The sequence below is a fragment of the Piliocolobus tephrosceles genome, chromosome 2 (genome assembly GCF_002776525.5).
Source record: "Piliocolobus tephrosceles isolate RC106 chromosome 2, ASM277652v3, whole genome shotgun sequence".
Lineage (NCBI taxonomy): Eukaryota > Metazoa > Chordata > Mammalia > Primates > Cercopithecidae > Piliocolobus > Piliocolobus tephrosceles.
Window position 1 is genome coordinate 99,349,156 of NC_045435.1, and position 19,078 is coordinate 99,368,233.

The following is a 19,078-nucleotide window of genomic DNA, read 5'->3' on the forward strand; positions in this document are numbered from 1 at the left end:
AAAAGTCAACAGGTACTCATTACAAAATAATTTGAGACAGCAGGTCAAACCAGGAGTGGTCTTACCTACTCTGATGGCAAGTGGGTACACGTGGCCCACAGGAAGACCTAAAGGAATTCAAACAGTCTAACTGCTATGAAAAATAACTCACCCCCTAAAAATTACAATAAACATAATTTATTTTATAAAAAAGACTGATGGTTAGGAAAAACAAAAAGAAGCCTGAAATACTTAACAGAAGAACCCAGTTAACCCTTGGAAGTTGATGCTGACTGTTCATGCAGACAAATGATATTCTGTTGCTAATACCTTATTTCATTAATTCCGACAACATATCTTAGAAAAATCATACAAGTAAAAATTTTAAGAACTGACCCCTGGTCTTGGAGGCTGGACTCGTTAGTTATTTGTATAACTAATGAGATGCATATGAAACTACCCTAGGACATACAACAGTTCTGATAAATATGAGATTTAATTACTATTTTCAAAGTACTCATCACTGAAACTTACCTCTCTTAATTCTGCAATTCTCCGAAGTGATTTATCCTGACTCTGACTTAATATACCCTTTAATTGAGAGGGGGAAAAAAACTGGTTAAACAACTAACTGTATGACATAGTAAATACAAAGCAAGGCAAAAATAATTATTTTTAAAATATTACAACTGTTTATCCAAAAATAACCTGAAGACAGAGGACAAGATTAAAATGTTAAAGATGTGACCATATTGAAAAATCTGTTAAAACTTAGATCATGATGTTATAGAACTGTTCTGTATCCTGGCAGTGGCAGTGGTTCAAAATCTATACATTTGTTAAAATGCATGGACATGTAAACCAAACAAAAAGTCAATTTTACTATTTGTTCAATTTAAAAAATAAAATTTTTAAAAATTAAATCAAATTCCAACTTCAATTTATTTCACTGAAACCTATAATGTGTGGAACACATCAATTAACAACCTGTTCTAAAGGTTTTTGTGGCTTAGAAACAAAATAATTGTCTATATTTAAAAATACAAAACCAGCCGGGCATGGGGCTCACGCCTGTAATCCCAGCACTTTGGGAGGCCGAGGCAGGTGGACCACGAGGTCAGGAGATCAAGACTATCCTGGCTAACACAGTGAAACCCCTTCTCTACCAAAAATACAAAAAAAATTAGCTGGGCATGGTGGCAGGCGCCTGTAGTCCCAGCTGCTTGGGAGGCTGAGGCAGGAGAATGGCGTGAACCTGAGCGGTGGAGATTGCAGTGAGCCAAGATCGTGCCACTGCACTCCAGCCTGATCAAAAGAGCGAGACTCCATTTCAAAAAAAAAAAAAAAAACCATCCAGAAAACTTCACAAAGAACATCAGATGGCTAAATTAGTAACCATACATTTAAAAAAAATCAAGAAGCTGGCCAGGCATGGTGGCTCACGCCTGCAATCCCAGCACTTTGGGAGGCCGAGGCAGGCAGATCACGAGGTCAGGAGTTTGAGACCAGCCTGGCCAACATAGTGAAACCCCGCCTCTACTTAAAAAAAAAGAAAAAAAAAACTTAGCCAGACATGGTGGTGCGTGCCTGTAGTCCCAGCTACTCAGGAGGCTGAGGCAGGAGAATTGCTTGAACCCGGGAGGCGAAGGTTGCAGTAAGCCAAGATCGCACCACTGCACTCCAGCTTAGGCGACAAAGCGAGACTTCTAAAAAAAAAAAAAAAAAAAAAAAATCAAGAAGCTAATAAAAGAGTAATATTGACAGATGAAATGATTCACCCTTTCCTGGGGTAGGGTAAGGAAGGTACTTTTCTCTAGTAAAGGAAATTAAACTTGGAAAGTTATGGCCTATGGAAACAAAGTAACCATATATTCCTGTACAACATAAATACAGAGGTAAAGGAACAGAGTAATCCGAAGCTTCACTGGTTTGTGTGGACTAACAAGCAAAACAAGGGGATACAGACAGGCAAATGGCTTACTTATGACCAAGGGAGTATGACTGGATTGTGTTGTGGGGACTTGTAAGTGAATAAAACAAAACCAAAGTTTTTTTCCCAAAAAAACCCATGAACACAGGTTTTGTTTGTTCAGTTTCAAATATAAAATTTTAAATGCAGGAACATGCCATGCTGAGAATGATGAAAAACTGTAGTGCAGTAGTTACAAGCACATGCTCTGCAGTCAAACTGCTAGGAAAAAGATCCCGGCTCTCCTCCCTACCTCTTACAAGCTGTGCAACAATGAACGAGTCACTCTGCCTCAGTTTCTTCACAGGAAAGAAGCTAGAACTAAATATACCAAAATGCCTGGCACACAGTAGGAGCTCAATAAATGTTAGCTAGTACAAGCAGCATAGGTAACAGTGTTGGCAATACCTACAATTTTAATTTCACTGGCTCTATTGAAAAGATATTTGCCTATTTTAAAAGGTTTCTAGGCATGTACACATGTAGAAAAGAGAGCAAAGCATTCAATTTTATGTGCTTTTTTTTTCTGAGACGGAGTCTTGCTCTGTCACCTAGGCTGGAGTGCAATGGCATGATCTCAGCTTACTGCAACCTCCGCCTCCCAGGTTCAAGCTATTCTCCTGCCTCAGCCTTCCGAGTAGCTGGGATTAAAGGTGCCCATCACCACACCCGGCTAATTTTTGTATTTTTACTAGAGATGGGGTTTCACCATGTTGGCCAGGCTGGTCTCCTGACCTCAGATGATCCACCCGCCTCGGCCTTCCAAAGTGCTGGGAATACAGGCGTGAGCCACCACACCCAGCCAAATTTTATTTCTTAACATTATTGAAATTTGGAACTATGAAACCACCATTCTTTACTGTCACTTAGTGTTAGACTTACCTACATCTAAAAATAAAAATCCATAGGCAATTCACAGAAGAAACACAAACAAGATACCTACCAAACTTAAGAGTAAGGTAACCTTTTGAGAATGAATTCATGGAATATTAATAGCACAATGGGTTAAGGCAAAATTACCTCCCACTTCAATGGACTGCATGTTTCAGAAAACATTATCAAGGCCAGGCGCAGTGGTGCACACCTGTAATACCAGCACTTTGGGTGGCAGAAGAGGGTGGATCACTTGTGGTCAGGAGTTCAAGACCAGCCTGGCCAACATGGTGAAACCCCGTCTCTACTAAAAACATAAAAATTAGCCAGGCATGGTGATGGACGCCTGTAATCCCAGCTACTCGGGAGGCTGAGGCAGGAGAATCGCTTGAGCTGAGAGGCAGAGGTTGCAGTGGGCCGAGATCACTCCACTGCACTCCAGCCTGGGTAACAGAGCGAGACTCCATCTCAAAGAAAAAAGAAAGAAAACATTATCAAATAAACTAAAAACTCTTTGCAATCATCTTATTTCCTATGTTCTACAGACAATTAGAACATTGAATTAACAATAAATAACTGGTGTTACCACTCTGCATGGAAGGTTAGACATGTCTTTACTACTAAAACAAGGAAGCAACCCGTAGACTGAGACACTAGAAAACACGCTTGAGAGAGGCATGCTGTAAATTCTAACTTCTTAAACATTACAGAGATCTGTAACTCAAGAAAGCTCATCCTTAACAGAGGTAAAATCTCTGGGATCTCATTCACTTTCTCTTTATCGAAACCTCCAATAATGTTAAAACAAGTTTAATACTTTGTTCATATGCACAATTATTTAAAAGGAAGGGTTAGAAATATCTTACTATGTAAAATCTTTCTGATTTAAAAATTATGACTTAATAATACAGTCGACAAATGACTTACTTGTAGCTTTTTCTTCTCTCTCTGAAGCATCTGATAAGCTGTAACAAGCTAAAATATAGTCATCAACATTAGTCATTTCTAAATAAATGCAATTATTCTAAAGTCCACTAAAAAATTCTCTTTATGAAAGTCAAAAAATAAATTAGAAGAGTTCTTATAAGATAACCTAATTAGATGCATGATGGCCAAAACTAACATAGGACATACATTTCTAAAAAATAAAATGTAAATTTGACAGACATTAAATCTCAATATGACTTCATCTTAGAGATATACCTCTAAATTTTAGTACCTAATTCACAGGTGGTGATTCAAGCCAGCTTGCCTAAAGGCAGGAGGCTACTCAAACTATAGTCACAGACTAAATCAGCAACAGCATCACCAGCAAGTTTGCTTGAAACAGAAATTCTTGGGCCCCACTCCAATCTAACTGAATGAGATTTGGGAAGGGTGTGGAGAGACAGGAAACTGTTTTAATGAGCTCACCAGGCGATTTTTCTGCTTTGGACTATAATAGACCATGTAATTGATTTCTAAAAGTTCCTTCTGGTTATAGGGTCTGTGACTAGCTCTGCAAAAATCTGAGCAAAGAACCTCATAATCAACAGATGAAAACTAGTAATTCAAGTCCTTAAAGAGATATTTAACCATTTAACCTAAATAGGGTATTTAAACATTCTAGCACACCCTGATGAAATTATGGATTAACAAATCTTTTCAGCCTATAAGTTATAAAACATTACTCATCTAGGGCCGGGTACAGTGGCTCATGCCTGTAATCCCAACATTTTGAGAGGCCGAGGTAGAAGGATCACTTGAGCCCAAGAGTTCGAGACCAGCCTGGACAATTTAGTGAGACCTTCTCTCTATTATAATTAAAAAAAAAAAAAAAAAAAAAAGTTACTCATCTGAAGGCTAAGTACATGGCTCCAGTGAATTCTTTGGATCCTACTTTGGAAGTGCTAAAGAGATAAGCTGCAGATTTAAGAGGAAGCATCCCCTATTACAGCTTTGCCATTTACCTTGGAAGGCTGCTGTGTGTCCCAAATGCCACTAGTGAGATCCTGAATCAAAAGACAGGCAGCAATAGGGCCAGGCATGGTGGCTCACACCTGTAATCCCAGCACTTTGGGAGGCCAGGACAGGAGGACTGCTTGAGCCCAGGAGTTGGAGACCAGCCTGGGCAAAAATAGCAAAATGCCATCTCTACCAAAAATACAAAAAAATTAGCCAGGCATGGTGGTGTGTGCCTGTGGTCCCTGTTACTCAGGAGACTGAGGTGGCAGAATCACCTAACCCTGGGAACTCAAGGCTGCAAGGTGAGCTGTGATCACGCCACTGTACTCCAGCCTGGGTGAAGGAGTGAGACCTTGTCTCAAAAAAAAAAGCAGCAATGGAAGGTGAGTCTAGCAACAAAGAATGTAAAAAACAAAATTCTGCCTAAGACCAGGACTCTCCGCTTACTATTATCATAACACCAGACAGAAAACCGGTGTTCACAGCCAGGCACGGTGGCTCACGCCTGTAATCCCAGCACTCTTGGGAGGCCAAAGTGGGCAGATGACAAGGTCAGGAGTTGGAAACCAGGCTGGCCAACATGGTGAAACCCTGTCTTTACTAAAAACACAAAAATTAGCTGGGCATGGTGGCGCATGCCTGTAGGGTGAGGCAGGAGAACTGCTTGACCCAGGACCCAGGAGGCAGAGGTTGCAGTGAGCCGAGATCACACCACTGAACTCCACCCTGGGCTACAGAGTGAGACTCCATCTCACAAAAAATAGAAGAATGGTGTTCACATTTACCAGTGTAACAATGCTGCACATCCTGAATTATGTATCCCTGAACTAAAAATAAAAGAAAAAGAAAAATGGTGCTCAAAAAACAGGTGGAGGGGGGTGTGTGTGGAAGAGTAACCCAAGAATCAGACGTCATTTACAACATTATTTCATCCTAGGCACTAACAATGCCAAAGAGAGGTAGGAGACAAAGTCTATGAGTTCTTTTGATCCCATTAAGCTGCCTGACTCTGAGACAGCACAGAATACTAGAAACAACCAGAAAGACCTAAAATCAAATCCAGACTCTGCAACTACACCCTGTCCGACCATAAGCAAGTTACCAGGCAACATCAGCAAGTTACTATGACTCTCCAATTCTTTTTCTACAAAATTGAGCTAATTAACATCTATAGGAATGGTACAATATTACATGACATTATAAATATAAAATACACAGGACAGGTGTAGTGGCTCATGCCTATAAGAACAGTCCTTGGGAGGCTGAGGCGGGAGGATCGCTTGACCTCAGGAGTTCGAGACCAGCCTGGGCAACATAGCAAAACCTCATCTCTACGAAAAAATACAAAAATTAGCTGGGTGTGGTGGTGTGTGCCTGTAGACCCAGCTACTTGAGGGGGCTGGGGCTGAGGCTGAAGGATCGCTTGAGCCTGGGAAGTTGAAGCTCCAATAAGCCGTGTTTGAGCCACTGCACTCCAGCCTGGGCAACAAAGTGAGACCCTGTCTCAAAAACAACAACAACAACAACAAATAAATATAAAATACACAGTGTCTAGCATATTTAAATACTACTACCCCAGCTTCAAACTTAAAAGCCATGGTTAAGTTAGTGAAGAAACAAGACTAAAAGATTCATGACCATTATTAACTTTGGTAGAAATTTAAAAATAAAAGTTAAAAAAATGTAAAGGAAAAAGGTGCTTGATTCTAGAAGTGCCTCATGACATACATGGCTTTAATGCCTTGTTTATATCTCTGGGTGGGTTCCAGCCAGCCTATATATTTAAGCCTGATAATTGCTTCCTATTTTGTCAGCACTTCATAGTTTAAAAAGATATCTTATCTTGTATATTTCATTTGGGTTTTTGTTTTGTTTTTGGTTGTAGGATAAAATTACTCACACTGTAGTCATAATTGGAAACAGAAGTTACAGCCATCTTTAACATACTGACTCTGAACTTTAGTATTCATTAATTAAAATTAACTACAACAGTGATTTACAAACCATAAGACATTACACATTTTAAGATAAACAAACAAAAAGATATGGACAACTTACTCCAAAAAGGCTTTCCTCAGAAAGAACTGTTTTAACTGCATAGGATGCAGAGGGAATTCAGGGACGGCAACAAATAAAATTTAGCCTGAAAGGAAGATGTTACATTCCTAAAGGATTGAAAAGCGAAATGGACTAGCATTGACTTTCTTCCTCCCTTAGACCAAACAGGGAGTGTCATTCTCACAGGTTAAGCTATGAAAAGATTGATCCAAGGCAAAGGTTTAAATGTAAGTACAATGAGAATGAACCAAATCTGTCAGATAATCAGGCTACCTAAAACAATTTTAGAGTCAGTAATAATGGGAACCTCGTTGGCAGATGAGGTCATTTTGGAGTCGCATTAGTTAGAGAGGAATAAAGGAGAGGATATGAGAACAGAAGATGAACTCCACACTGGGTGTTCAAGTGACCTTGAACAGAGGGACTACAAAAGGAGAGGGGAACAGAATATAAGAACCAGAAGGCTATAGACAACAATGTTTTCCAAACTTTTACCAAGAGTCTTGCCAAAGGGCCACTGTCTTTACTTAACTAGATACTGAAAGTCTTTAACTAAATATTGCCACAAACTACATACCATTAGTAACCAGGATATATCCAGGGAATTAACAGTTTAGCCAATCACAGGAGTAAAGCAATACAGTAATATGAATGAGAGAACAAGAGGAAGAAATTTTTGTACAGGCAAAAAGATCATGCTCCTACCTCAGAATATTTTCCTCTGTAGCTACTTAAGCTTCGTTCCATTCTTCGCAACCGCTGAATCAACTGTTCTTTGTTGAGACTGTCTGAATTCCCTACCAAGTCTTCAGCCTCGCTATCCATATCGGAGGGTGGATCAAAATTGGCAGTAGAACTGTCCAGGTCAAGTCGATTCAGGGATTCTCTGGAAGATGTTCGTACCAAAGACTCTTTAGAAGAAGACCGGAATAGAGATTCCTTTATTGGACTTCGAAACAAAGACTCCACGGAGGGCACCCGCAGCTGGAGCTTCTGTGCAAAAGACTGTATGTCACCTGCCTGCAACCAAAACCCAACAGAATGTGTGGGTTAAAATACACACATTTAGACTTCTATTACCCCATCACCAGCAATAATCTAATAAAAGTTGTAACAAGTTGAATTTATATTCTCGACATTTTACATAATACATTGTTTTCTGAAAAACAAGACACTTGGTTATTGCTGAAAAATTGTTGGACCTGGAGTCAGAGGACTGGGGTGCAGGTCCCAGGTCTGTCACCTAGAGATAGAAGGGCTGCACATCTGTAAGAAAGAAAAAAGCAGTACTTTCCAAGCTGACTTCACAAGTGTATTGTGAGGATTCATCCACTAAACTATAAGATCCTTGAAGGTAGTGACCATCTGCATCCCAGTGTCTAAAATGTAGGTATATACCATGAAATGTGAAGTGTGTAACTGAACTCGAGTGGGCTTTATCTAGAGGGTCTTTATGGATGTGGTGATGCTTGATTATTCTCAAGAAAAGAGGCGAATTGGGGCAGGGGGAGGGTAATATGTAATGAACCCACTTTGTTTAATAAGGGAACGTGAGGCAGAGTTGACTAGTAACAGCCAACTCTGCTCTACTTACCATTTGTCTACTAGGAATAAAAATAAGCATTAACAAATCATGGAGGACAGTTGAAAGGTCTGAGTTAGAGTCCCTCTGCACAGATCAGTAACTCCAATGTCAGACAGTGATAAGCAAGACCTGTCTTCCTAATTAACTGGAATAACAACAAATTAATTTAGTCACAATGAAAAATAATATGACCTAATTCAACTAACTGTTATAAGCAGTATTATTTTGTTCAGGTCACAACAGTCAATATTCAACGATGTCTCCTAGAAACTCATTCTCATTAGTTAACAACAGGGTCACTGTATGATCTCAAAGGTGCCAGGAGTGAACTACTCCAGGGAATCTGACATCATGAGGAGGCAAAAAATACAGGAAAAAAAAAAAGATTCTCTTCAGTTTAGAGTTTAAAAAATCAAAACAGAAATGTTCTGCTCACAGATTCTAGAGATTTAATAATACTGGATAAGGTAGGAGTAAGAGCAGATGATATGCCCCATGCCCTTCATACACCCAGATATATCACAGGTGGTTTAAAAGAGTAAAAACTGGAAATAACCCAAATGTTTATCATTAGAGGATACAGTTTATAAATTATAGTATAGGGAAAGCACTCCCCAAGGCAACTTGAAAAGTATGTCCTGGGCTATAAAGTATTTTCAAAAAAAAGTTAAAAATAAACAATAATATATGGAAAGAAGTTCAAGATATACTATTAAATGGGAAAGGTCAAATTATAAAACAACATGTATACTGTGAACTCATTTTGACTAAGTACTCCTCATTCAGAAACCTTGGAACCAGATTTTGGAATATCTGCATATACATAGTGAGATGTTATGGGGATGAAACCCAAGTCTAAACATGAAATTCATTTATGTTTCATATACACCTTATACACATAGCCTGAAGGTAATTTTATATCATATTTTTAATCATTTCTGTACATGAAACAGAGTGTCCACACTGAACCGTTAGAAAGCAAAGGTGTCACAATTTCAGCCACAAATACAATCTGTGGTTGCCTGGCACCACCATCATTCCTGACACTGAACTTACATGCTACTGATAAGCAATACTTTTCTTATGCTTATTCATCCATAAGTACTTCACAGTAAAAGAAATACATATATGATATACCATTAACACAGTAAAAAAAAAAAAATGTGTTCAGGGTAACTAAGCAGCACAGTAGTAACATCAGAATATCTGTAATAGCTGTTAAGCAACAGTAACAACAAACAATGGTAAGCTTTCAGTCTCTATCTACGATGCTGTGTTTTAATTGAAAAGTTACTCTACACTGTATTTTCCTTTTTTTTTTAGGTAAGAAGAAACACCAGAAGCAATTGAGGGACCAGGAAATGGGTCCACTAGGGAGGTGGAAGCATTCTGCTGGATGGTTTTTTAATTTTTGTTTTTTTTTTCTTTTTTGAGACATGGTCTTGCTCTGTTGCTCAGGCTGCAGTACAGTGGCGTGATTTCAGCTCACTGCAACCTCTGCCTCCCAGGTTCAAGTGATTCTCGTGCCTCAGCCTTCCAAGTAGCTGGGAATACAGGCACATGCCACCACACCAGACTAATTTTTGTATTTTCAGTAGAGAGGAGGTTTCACCATGTTGGCTGGCCTGGTCTCGAACTCCTGACCTCAGGTGATCTGCCCACGTCAGCCTCCCAAAATGCCAGTATTACAGGCGTGAGCCAACATGCTGGGCCTCTGGAGGCCTTTTTGACATTTTCAGCAAATCTTCATACAACAGAGCAGAGAAGAAGGAAAAAAAAAAAACACAGCAAGTAAAGCACGTAAGTCTTGGGCCCATGTGGAGCATCATGGGGAAACTGCCCTTGGCGCCATCTGGCCTGCACATGTGCCACTGTGTAACCCTTTGTGGACATGCTTGTATGAGAGAATCTGGGTATGCCTGGAAAAGATAATCTTACAGCTAGAGGGTAAGGAGAGTCTTTTTTCCCTTTGGAACACTGAATAAACTATGTTGTACACCAGTGTTTTGACTCCAACTCATCACGAGGTGACGTGTGAAGTTTTCCACTTGTGGCATCATGTGGGTACTCAAAAAGTTTCAGATTTTGAAGCATTACGGATTTCAGATTTTTGGATTAGGGATATTCAATTTGTGTAGGATACTTTGCCCCAGACATAAGAGGGTCCACAGGCTGCTACGTTTTAAGAACTCTAGGGTGTGCTTTCTACCACGTCTTCAACCTTGCTGTGAACTATGGTTTCCTGCTGCTGTCAATATGCTCAAACATAGTAAGCATTTCCCCCTCACTTCATGTATATACACTGTTTTTAATTTGCTAAACCCAAAATCAACTTTTCAGAAATTTGTTTAAAATAAAACTAGGCCGGGCGCGGTGGCTCAAGCCTGTAATCCCAGCACTTTGGGAGGCCGAGACGGGTGGATCACGAGGTCAGGAGATCGAGACCATCCTGGCTAACACGGTGAAACCCCGTCTCTACTAAAAAAATACAAAAAACTAGCCGGGCGATTTGGCGGGCGCCTGTAGTCCCAGCTATTCTGGAGGCTGAGGCAGGAGAATGGCGTAAACCTAAGAGGCGGAGCTTGCAGTGAGCTGAGATCCGGCCACTGCACTCCAGCCTGGGCGGCAGAGCGAGACTCCGTCTCAAAAAAAAAAAATAAAATAAAATAAAATAAAATAAAATAAAACTAAACAAGCCAAATGTGATGGCTCACATCTGTAATCCCAGTCACCTGGGAGGCCAAGGTGAGAGCACTGCTTGAGCCCAGGAGTTTGAGGTTGCAGTGAGCTATGACCGCACCACTGCACTACAGCCTGGGTGACAGAGACCTTGTCTCAAAAAAAAAAAAAAAACTGAGGGAAGGCATCTTTTTGTTATGAGAATGAATGAGATCATATATGTAAAATGTTTCATATATGTCTAATACACAGTACACAATAAATACCATTTTATTTTTTAAGAAAATATCTGTAATATTTAATTAAGAAAGCGCAAAGCCCTCAGTGAGCTTATTTCCTGAATATCACCTATATTCATTCTTTGTCTAAATTAAGATTCTGAATTTGTTATAAAGTTGACTCATTCAAGTTTTTGCATTCATAACTATAGTCTTTTTGGACTGTTCCATGAGAGAAGAAAATACGCACTTCAGGTTGGGTGTGATGGCTCACGTCTGTAATCCCAGCTCTTTGGGAGGCCGAGGTGGCTGGAACACCTGAGGTCAGGAGTTCAAGAGCAGACTGGCCAACATGGTCAAACCCTGTCTCTACTAAAAATACAAAACCTGCCGTGGTGGCAGGAGCCTGCAATCCCAGCTACTTGGGAGGCTGAGGCATGAAAATCACTTGAATCCGGGAGGCAGAGATTGCAGTGAGGCGAGATCATGCCATTACACTCCAGCCTGGGCAAAGAGTGAAACTCTGTCTCAAAAAGAAAAGAAAAGAAAATATACATTTTAAATCATACCCTGTAATAGTATTATTTAAAGATCACTGGATATGTTCAGTACAGTGCTGTTTAGACTGATGACTCCCAATATTTTACCCCTACTTCATGGAACTTATAGAAAATTATGTATTTGTAGAGAATTTGGGATTAACCGGAGTGGCTGCTCAAGTCCAGAGTCAACAGACCCAGGGACTTGGGCTGTCCCCAGAACCTGACCAGCCTCACTGACAGTTATGAGGATCTAAGCTCACATGACACCCATCCACGGAGTTTGGGAAGCTCATTTAAACATTTGTTAGACAATACTTCCGAATGTTTTGTCTATGTAATTTAGTTCACGAATCATTTAGCTCATAAATCAACTTGTCTAGACTCATGCCCTGGGTTCGCAGAATTAGAAATACTACTATTTTATATTAGGGACTACTAAGAACAGCCAGGATAATGATAATAGTCATCACTAAAACCAAAGTAAACAAATGTTCATCTCCAACACTGCTATCACAAGGTTTTTTTTTTTTCTTGAGACAGGGTCTCACTCTGTCATCCAAGCTGGAGCACAGTGGTACAATCTCTGCTCACTGCAGCCTCCACTCTCAGGCTCAAGCAATTATGATGCCTCAGTCCCCTGAATAGCTGGGATTACAGGCGCATACCACCACACCCAGCTAATTTTTGTGTTTTTTCAGTAGAGACAGGGTTCCGCTATGTTGGCTGGGCCAGTCTCGAATTCCTGGTCTCAAGCGATCCATCCGCCTCGGCCTCCTAAAGTGCTGGGATAACAGGCATGAACCAGTGCACCCAGCCTGCTATCACAATGATTTTTTTTTTTTCTTTTTTGGAAGGGTTCAAAAATTTAAAAAAGACTTGAGCCCCTCTCTATAAATAACTTTTTAAAATCAAGGACAACCTAAACTCTAGTAGTAAAATACACTTTAAAGTAGAGAATACTTTAAAAGATCTCATTCCTTCATATTCCCCTTCCACCTTATATAACTCAGTATGTCTCTCAAAATGGCTACCTCCATGATCTTTTATAACTATAAACTCAGATCACAGTTTTTCAAAAAGTTTTTACTTTCTCATAATTATTATTATCCTCTTTTTCTTTGGACAGAGTCTCACTCTGTCACCCACGCTGGAGTGCAGTGGCACAAACTCAGCTCACGGCAACGTATGCCTCCTGGGTTCAAGCAATTCTCATGCTTCAGCCACCTAAGTAGCTGGGATTTCAGGCATGTGCCACTCCCGGCTGACTTTTTCTATTTTTAGTAGAGACAGAGTTTCACCATGTTGGCTAGGCTAGTCTTGAACTCTCGGCCTCAAGTGATCCGCCCACCTCAGCCTCCCAAAGTGCTGAGATTACAGACTGGCATGAGCCACAGTGCCTGGCTTCATATTAATTTTTAAAATGAGAAATAACACAATCCTGCTTTCATTTAAAACTTTCTCCAAGAAACCATGAGCAAACCTGTATTTACCATATACACTGTATTGAATATTTGGACATCACCATTTCAATGTGAAGTCAGATGCTAATAATTAATATAGGCTAACCAACACTCTGAAATGACTTGTTATTTTCTAAAATAACAATTAGTAACAGACCTGAGGAATGCTTGGTTCACTTCCATTAACACTGTCAGAAGATTTCGAGGCATGAGTAGATGCATTCTAAGAAAAAGAAAGAAACATTGTAAAGCAAAAGAACAAAAAACTAAAGGTTTAAAACTGTTAAGAATAAAGCCCATATACCAAGACCTATTAGATACATTTATCTACTAAACAAAATTAGTAATTGTTCATTTATTAGAATGTTTTCATGCAAGGCAAAACTATTGTAGTACGGTAAGTATTTTAGAAAATTTATGTTGCTGTAATACATAGAACTCAACAGCAAAGATTAGTATGTAGCAAAACCTATTTCAAGCTAGTCACATACCTCTTCTCATTATGTCCCCAGTTTTTCCCCCATAACAAAAATCAACATCAGGGAATCAATGAACAAATCTCACTCAAACAGAAAACTATCCAGAAAAGGAAGTAATGTCAATTTTTTCCTACAATAAAATAATACTCAAAATTATTTAGGCTAAGCTCTGAAAAATATATTGACAGCAAGAAATGGTAATGCCTCATTCATTTGAAGTTAGCAATCTAAATGTTTCAGAAGAATTTAAAAACCTCTTCTTACAGATGTGAAAGATTTTTGTTTTGTTCTGTTCTGTTGGTATGCCAAAGGCTCCCAGTTAAGCAACATTCTACTGATTACATCATACTAGCATAGATTTCATGATACTAGATGAGATTCTTTGAGGTTCAAAATTCTACATTGCATTTATAATTCACTAAAATTAGTTAGAACTATAGAAGTAACTCATGATAAAATAACTTTCATGTTTTAAACAAAACCATTCCACCAAATGCCAGCCACTATGTTTCAGTAGTTACATCTTGCATTTTGCAGTTTTGCAAAGGTGTTTTCTACTTTTTGAACACTGATTAGGTAGTTTGAAGGTAAGAAATTACTAATTTTTAGGTGTGATAAATAATATTGTGGCTAAAATTTTTTAATCCTTTTTTTCTGAGACATGGTCTTGCTCTATTGCCCAAGCTGGAGTGCAGTGGCATGCTCACAGCTGACTACAGCCTCAACCTCCCAGCCTCAAGGGATCCTCTCACCTCAGCCTCCTCAGTAGCTGGGACTACAGGTGTGCACTACCATGTCCAGCTAATTTTTGTACTTTTTGTAGAAACAAGGTTTCCCCACGTTGCCCAGGCTGGTCTCAGGTGATCTGCCCTTCTCAGCCTCCCAAAATGCTGGGATTACAAGCATGAGCCACCATGCCCAGACATCTTTATCTTTTAGAGTAGTGGTCCCCAACTTCTGGCATCAGGGACGGGTTTCACGAAAGACAATTTTTCTACAGACCAGAGGTGCAGGGATGGTTTTGGGATGATTCAAGTGCATTACATTTATTATGCACTCAATTTATATTGTTATTACACTGTAATATATAATAAATAATTATACAACTCACCATAATATACAATCAGTGGGAGCCCTGAGCTTGTTTTCCTACAACTAGATGGTCCCATCTGGGGGTGATGGGAAACAGCGACAGATCATCAGGCATTAGATTCTCATAAGGAGCACACAACCTAGATCCCTCGCATGCGCAGTCTGTAACAGGGTTCACACCCCTATGAGAATCTAGTATCATCACTGATCTAACAAGAGGCAGAGCTCAGGTGGTAATGCGGGTGATAGAGAACAGCTGTAAATGCAGATGAAGCTTCACTTGCTTGCCTGCCTCTTACCTCCTGCTGTGCAGCCTAGTTCCTAACGGGCCATGGACCTGTGCCTGGAGGTTGGGAAGCACTGTTTTAGAGATATGTATCAAAATATTTACTGATGGAACAGAACTTCTGAAATTTGCTTCAAATATCCAATGGGGTGGGAGTGGGGAAGCCAGGGGGAGCTGCACAAGTAGGCAAGATGGTAGTGGCGTAGTCAGGGAAGTGTGGGGGTAGGGTAATAGATAAAACAAGATGGCCATGAGTTATTAATTATTGGCATTGGCTAATGGATATGGGGAGGGGTTCTTGTACCAACACTATTTCCACTTTTGTAATATGTTTCAACTTTTCCCTAATAAAGACAAACTTTAAGTACCTCCTCTTCCCTCTAATAAAAAGCTATCAAATTTTATCAGTCTAAGACATTTCCTTAAAGTTAGGGAAGAAAGGTTGGGAGAACATAGGAATTAACTTTTATCTTCCAGTTGTATACACGGCATCTATGAATGTAACATCACAATGAATACCTTCTATGTCTAAAAATGTAATATACTACACACTGTAAAAGAGGGGTCACAGGCCGGGCGCGGTGGCTCAAGCCTGTAATCCCAGCACTTTGGGAGGCCGAGACGGGTGGATCACGAGGTCAGGAGATCGAGACCATCCTGGCCTACACAGTGAAACCCCCGTCTCTATTAAAAAATACAAAAAAAAACTAGCCGGGCGAGATGGCGGGCGCCTGTAGTCCCAGCTACTCGGGAGGCTGAGGCAGGAGAATGGCGTAAACCCGGGAGGCAGAGCTTGCAGTGAGCCGAGATCGCGCCACTGCACTCCAGCCTGGGCGACAGAGCGAGACTCCGTTTCAAAAAAAAAAAAAAAAAAGAGGGGTCACAAATCTCTGGGCCACAGTCCAGTATCGACTCATGGCCTTTTAGGAACGGGCCTATACAGCAGCAGAGCGGTGGGTGAGCAAGCGAAACTTCATCTGCATTTACAGCTGCTCCCTATCACTCACATTACTACCTGAGCTCTGTCTACTATCAGATCAGTGATGACATTAGATATTCATAGAAGTATGAACCCGGCTGTGAACTGCGCATGTGAAGGATCTAGGTTGTGTGGTCTTAATGAGAATGTAATGCCTGATGATCTGTCACTGTCTCCCATCACCCTCAGAAGGGACCATCTAGTTGCAGGAAAACAAGCTAAGGGCTCCCACTGATGCTACATTGTCGTGAGTTGTATAATTACTTCATTACATATTACAATGTAATAATAACAGAAATAAAGTACACAGTAAATGTAATGCACTCGAATCATCCCAAAACCATCCCTGTGCCCCCAGTTCATGGAAAAACCATCTTCCACAAAACCAGTCCCTGGTCCCAAAAAGGTTGGGGACAACTGCATAAAATACAAAATATACTTTACAGAGATCAACAATTCTCTTGGCCAGTTAATATATTGAAAATTAATGGACCAATTATGGAGAAAGGAAATGAAGGGGCTGCATAAAATATTTAGCTTAAGAGGAAGAACAGCAAGAGTCCATATTCTGTTTGAAGTAAATGACCTGACACATGATTGTGGTCCATACAAAAAAGCTACATTGGGCTGGCACGGTGGCTCACGCCTGTAATCCCAGCACCTTGGGAGGCCGAAGCAGGTGGATCACCTGAGGTAAGGAGTTCAAGACCAGCCTGGCCAATATCGTGAAACTCCATCTCTGCTAAAAATATAAAAATTATATTTTTTATAAAATCGTCGTGGTGGCATGCACCTGTAGTCTCAGCTACTGGGGAGGCTGAGGCAGGAGAATCGCTTTAATCCCGGAGGCGGAGGCTGCAATGCACCGAGATCACGCCATTGCACTCCAGCCTGGGCGACAGAGTGAGACTCCACCTCAAAAAAAAAAAAAAAAAAAAAAAGCTACACTGGCCGGGCTCAGTGGCTCACACCTATAATCCCAGCACTTTGGGAGACTGAGGCAGGCGGATCACCTGAGGTCTGGAGTTCAAGAGTAGCCTCGCTAACACAGCAAAACCCCATCTCTACTAAAAATACAAAAATTAGCCAGGCGTGGTGGCGAGTGCCTGTAATCCAAGCTGCTTGGGAGGCTGAGGCAGGAGAATCACTTGAACCTGGGAGGCAGAGACTGCAGTGGGCCGAGATGGCACCACTGTACTCCAGCCTGGGTGACAGAGCGAGACTCCGCCTCAAAACAAACAAACAAACAAACAACAACAAAAAACCAGCTACCCTACAATTGTCAGAAATATCACCCTATTAAACACACAGAGAACAACATTTAAAAACTTCTCCCCACATATGTATTTCAATTTCTGTATTAAACCACATATCTAAGTAAATGCAGGACAGCTTATGAAAAGTATTGGCCTAAGTTGCCCTGTAAATTTACATTAGGAATCTCTGGAAGTAAAATTAGAGACCTGTCACTACTTGTAATGCCTTCTCCATTTCTGCCAAACGTCTGTTCATCTTTCAGCTTTCAAATTTTGTGAAGCTCTGTATGTGAAGCTTTATATGGTTCCTGGAAGGCTAACACATTCCTTATGCCTGTGTGTGTGTGTTTTTTTTCTATGAAGCCTTAATTCCTTTGTACTTTCAGTGTACGTGGACAAGTTTGTCTCCAAAGTAAACTATGAACTCTCAGAGGACAGAGTCCTACATTTTCTTCTCTTTTTTTCTCCTTTCAACTTTCAAGTTCAGGGGTACATGTTCAGGATGTGCAAGTCTGTTACACAGGTAAACGCGTCCCATGATGAGAACGCTACCATTTTCATCTTAGTCCCCATGACCTAACATTCTGCCTGACTAGTAGTAAGGGCTCAATAAATGTATATTAAATCCTTATGCAATTGCTTAATCTGAAGGCTTTCTCCTAGGGAGGTGTCTGCACAACTAGCTCAACACATGTCAATACTCAAAACTCACCAATACTTTCTACTGGGGAAAATCAGATAAAAACTCTTGTAAAGTATATTCAACTTAAAAGCACTCACAGGTTCCCTGCCAGGCTTGTCTTCAATTACATATTATTTCAGTCTTTCAGCAACCATTGTATTGACTGCTGAGCACCAAGGTTACAGTAATTTTAGAATTTAGGGTAAACAGCTGCATTTTTCAAAAAACTTAACTAAGGAAAAGTCAGTGCCTAGCGAGCCTATAATGGATTAGACCCTCACTAAATTTTTATTCTAATATGGGCTACGCTATGGTTTCCCTTGTTCCATTGGGAGAAATAAGTTTCTGACTAGGCTGGGTGTGGTGGCTCAGGCCTGTAATTCCAGCACTTTGGGAGGCCAAGGCAGGTGGATTGCTTGAGCCTGAGTTCGAGACCAGCCTGGCCAAGATGGCGAAACTCCATCTCTACTAAAAATAGAAAAGTTAGCAAGGTACGGTGGCATGCACCTGTGGTCCCGGTACTTGGGAGGCTAAAGGTGGGCAGATCACCTAAGCTCAGGAGGTAGAGGTTGCAGTGAGCCGAGATCGGGCCACTGCACTCCAGCCTGGGTATCAGAGTGAGACCCTCTCACTCAAAAGAAAAAAAAAAAAGCTCTAAAGCCTCCACTTGAACATTAATAGCATTTTCAACAACAGAATAAGTACTCAATACAAATGACTTTTTATGTACTTACGGAAGTGGCCCTAGGAGAACCTTTTCTGTTTTTTTTTCTCTTTAATAACTTCTATTACTACTACATGAAAATATAAAGCAATATCATTTTATGCTTTTCAAAGTAAATTGGGCCAGACACAGTGGCTCATGTCTGTAATCCCAGCACTTTGTAAGGCTGAGGCAGGAGGATCACCTGAGGCCAGGAATTCAAGATGAGCCTGAGCAATATTGTGAGACTGTCTCTCTAAAAAGATTAAAATAAGATTAGCTGGGCATGGTGGT

At 40.5% G+C, this 19,078-nt stretch overlaps 1 protein-coding gene across 3 annotated transcripts in view; it reads right to left on the bottom strand.

Moving 5' to 3' along the window:
* Nucleotides 1-19,078, bottom strand: part of GOLGA4 (golgin A4) — a 118,974-nt gene that overhangs the window by 76,818 nt on the left and 23,078 nt on the right. For all 3 annotated transcript variants that reach the window (XM_023187482.2, XM_023187484.2, XM_023187485.2), the window contains exons 3-6: nucleotides 13,465-13,530; nucleotides 7,529-7,843; nucleotides 3,749-3,796; nucleotides 514-570 (exon numbers count right to left, since the gene is read on the bottom strand). In XM_023187482.2, coding sequence (XP_023043250.1) covers nucleotides 514-570; nucleotides 3,749-3,796; nucleotides 7,529-7,843; nucleotides 13,465-13,530 — 486 coding nt within the window. The remainder of the gene's footprint in view (nucleotides 1-513; nucleotides 571-3,748; nucleotides 3,797-7,528; nucleotides 7,844-13,464; nucleotides 13,531-19,078) is intronic.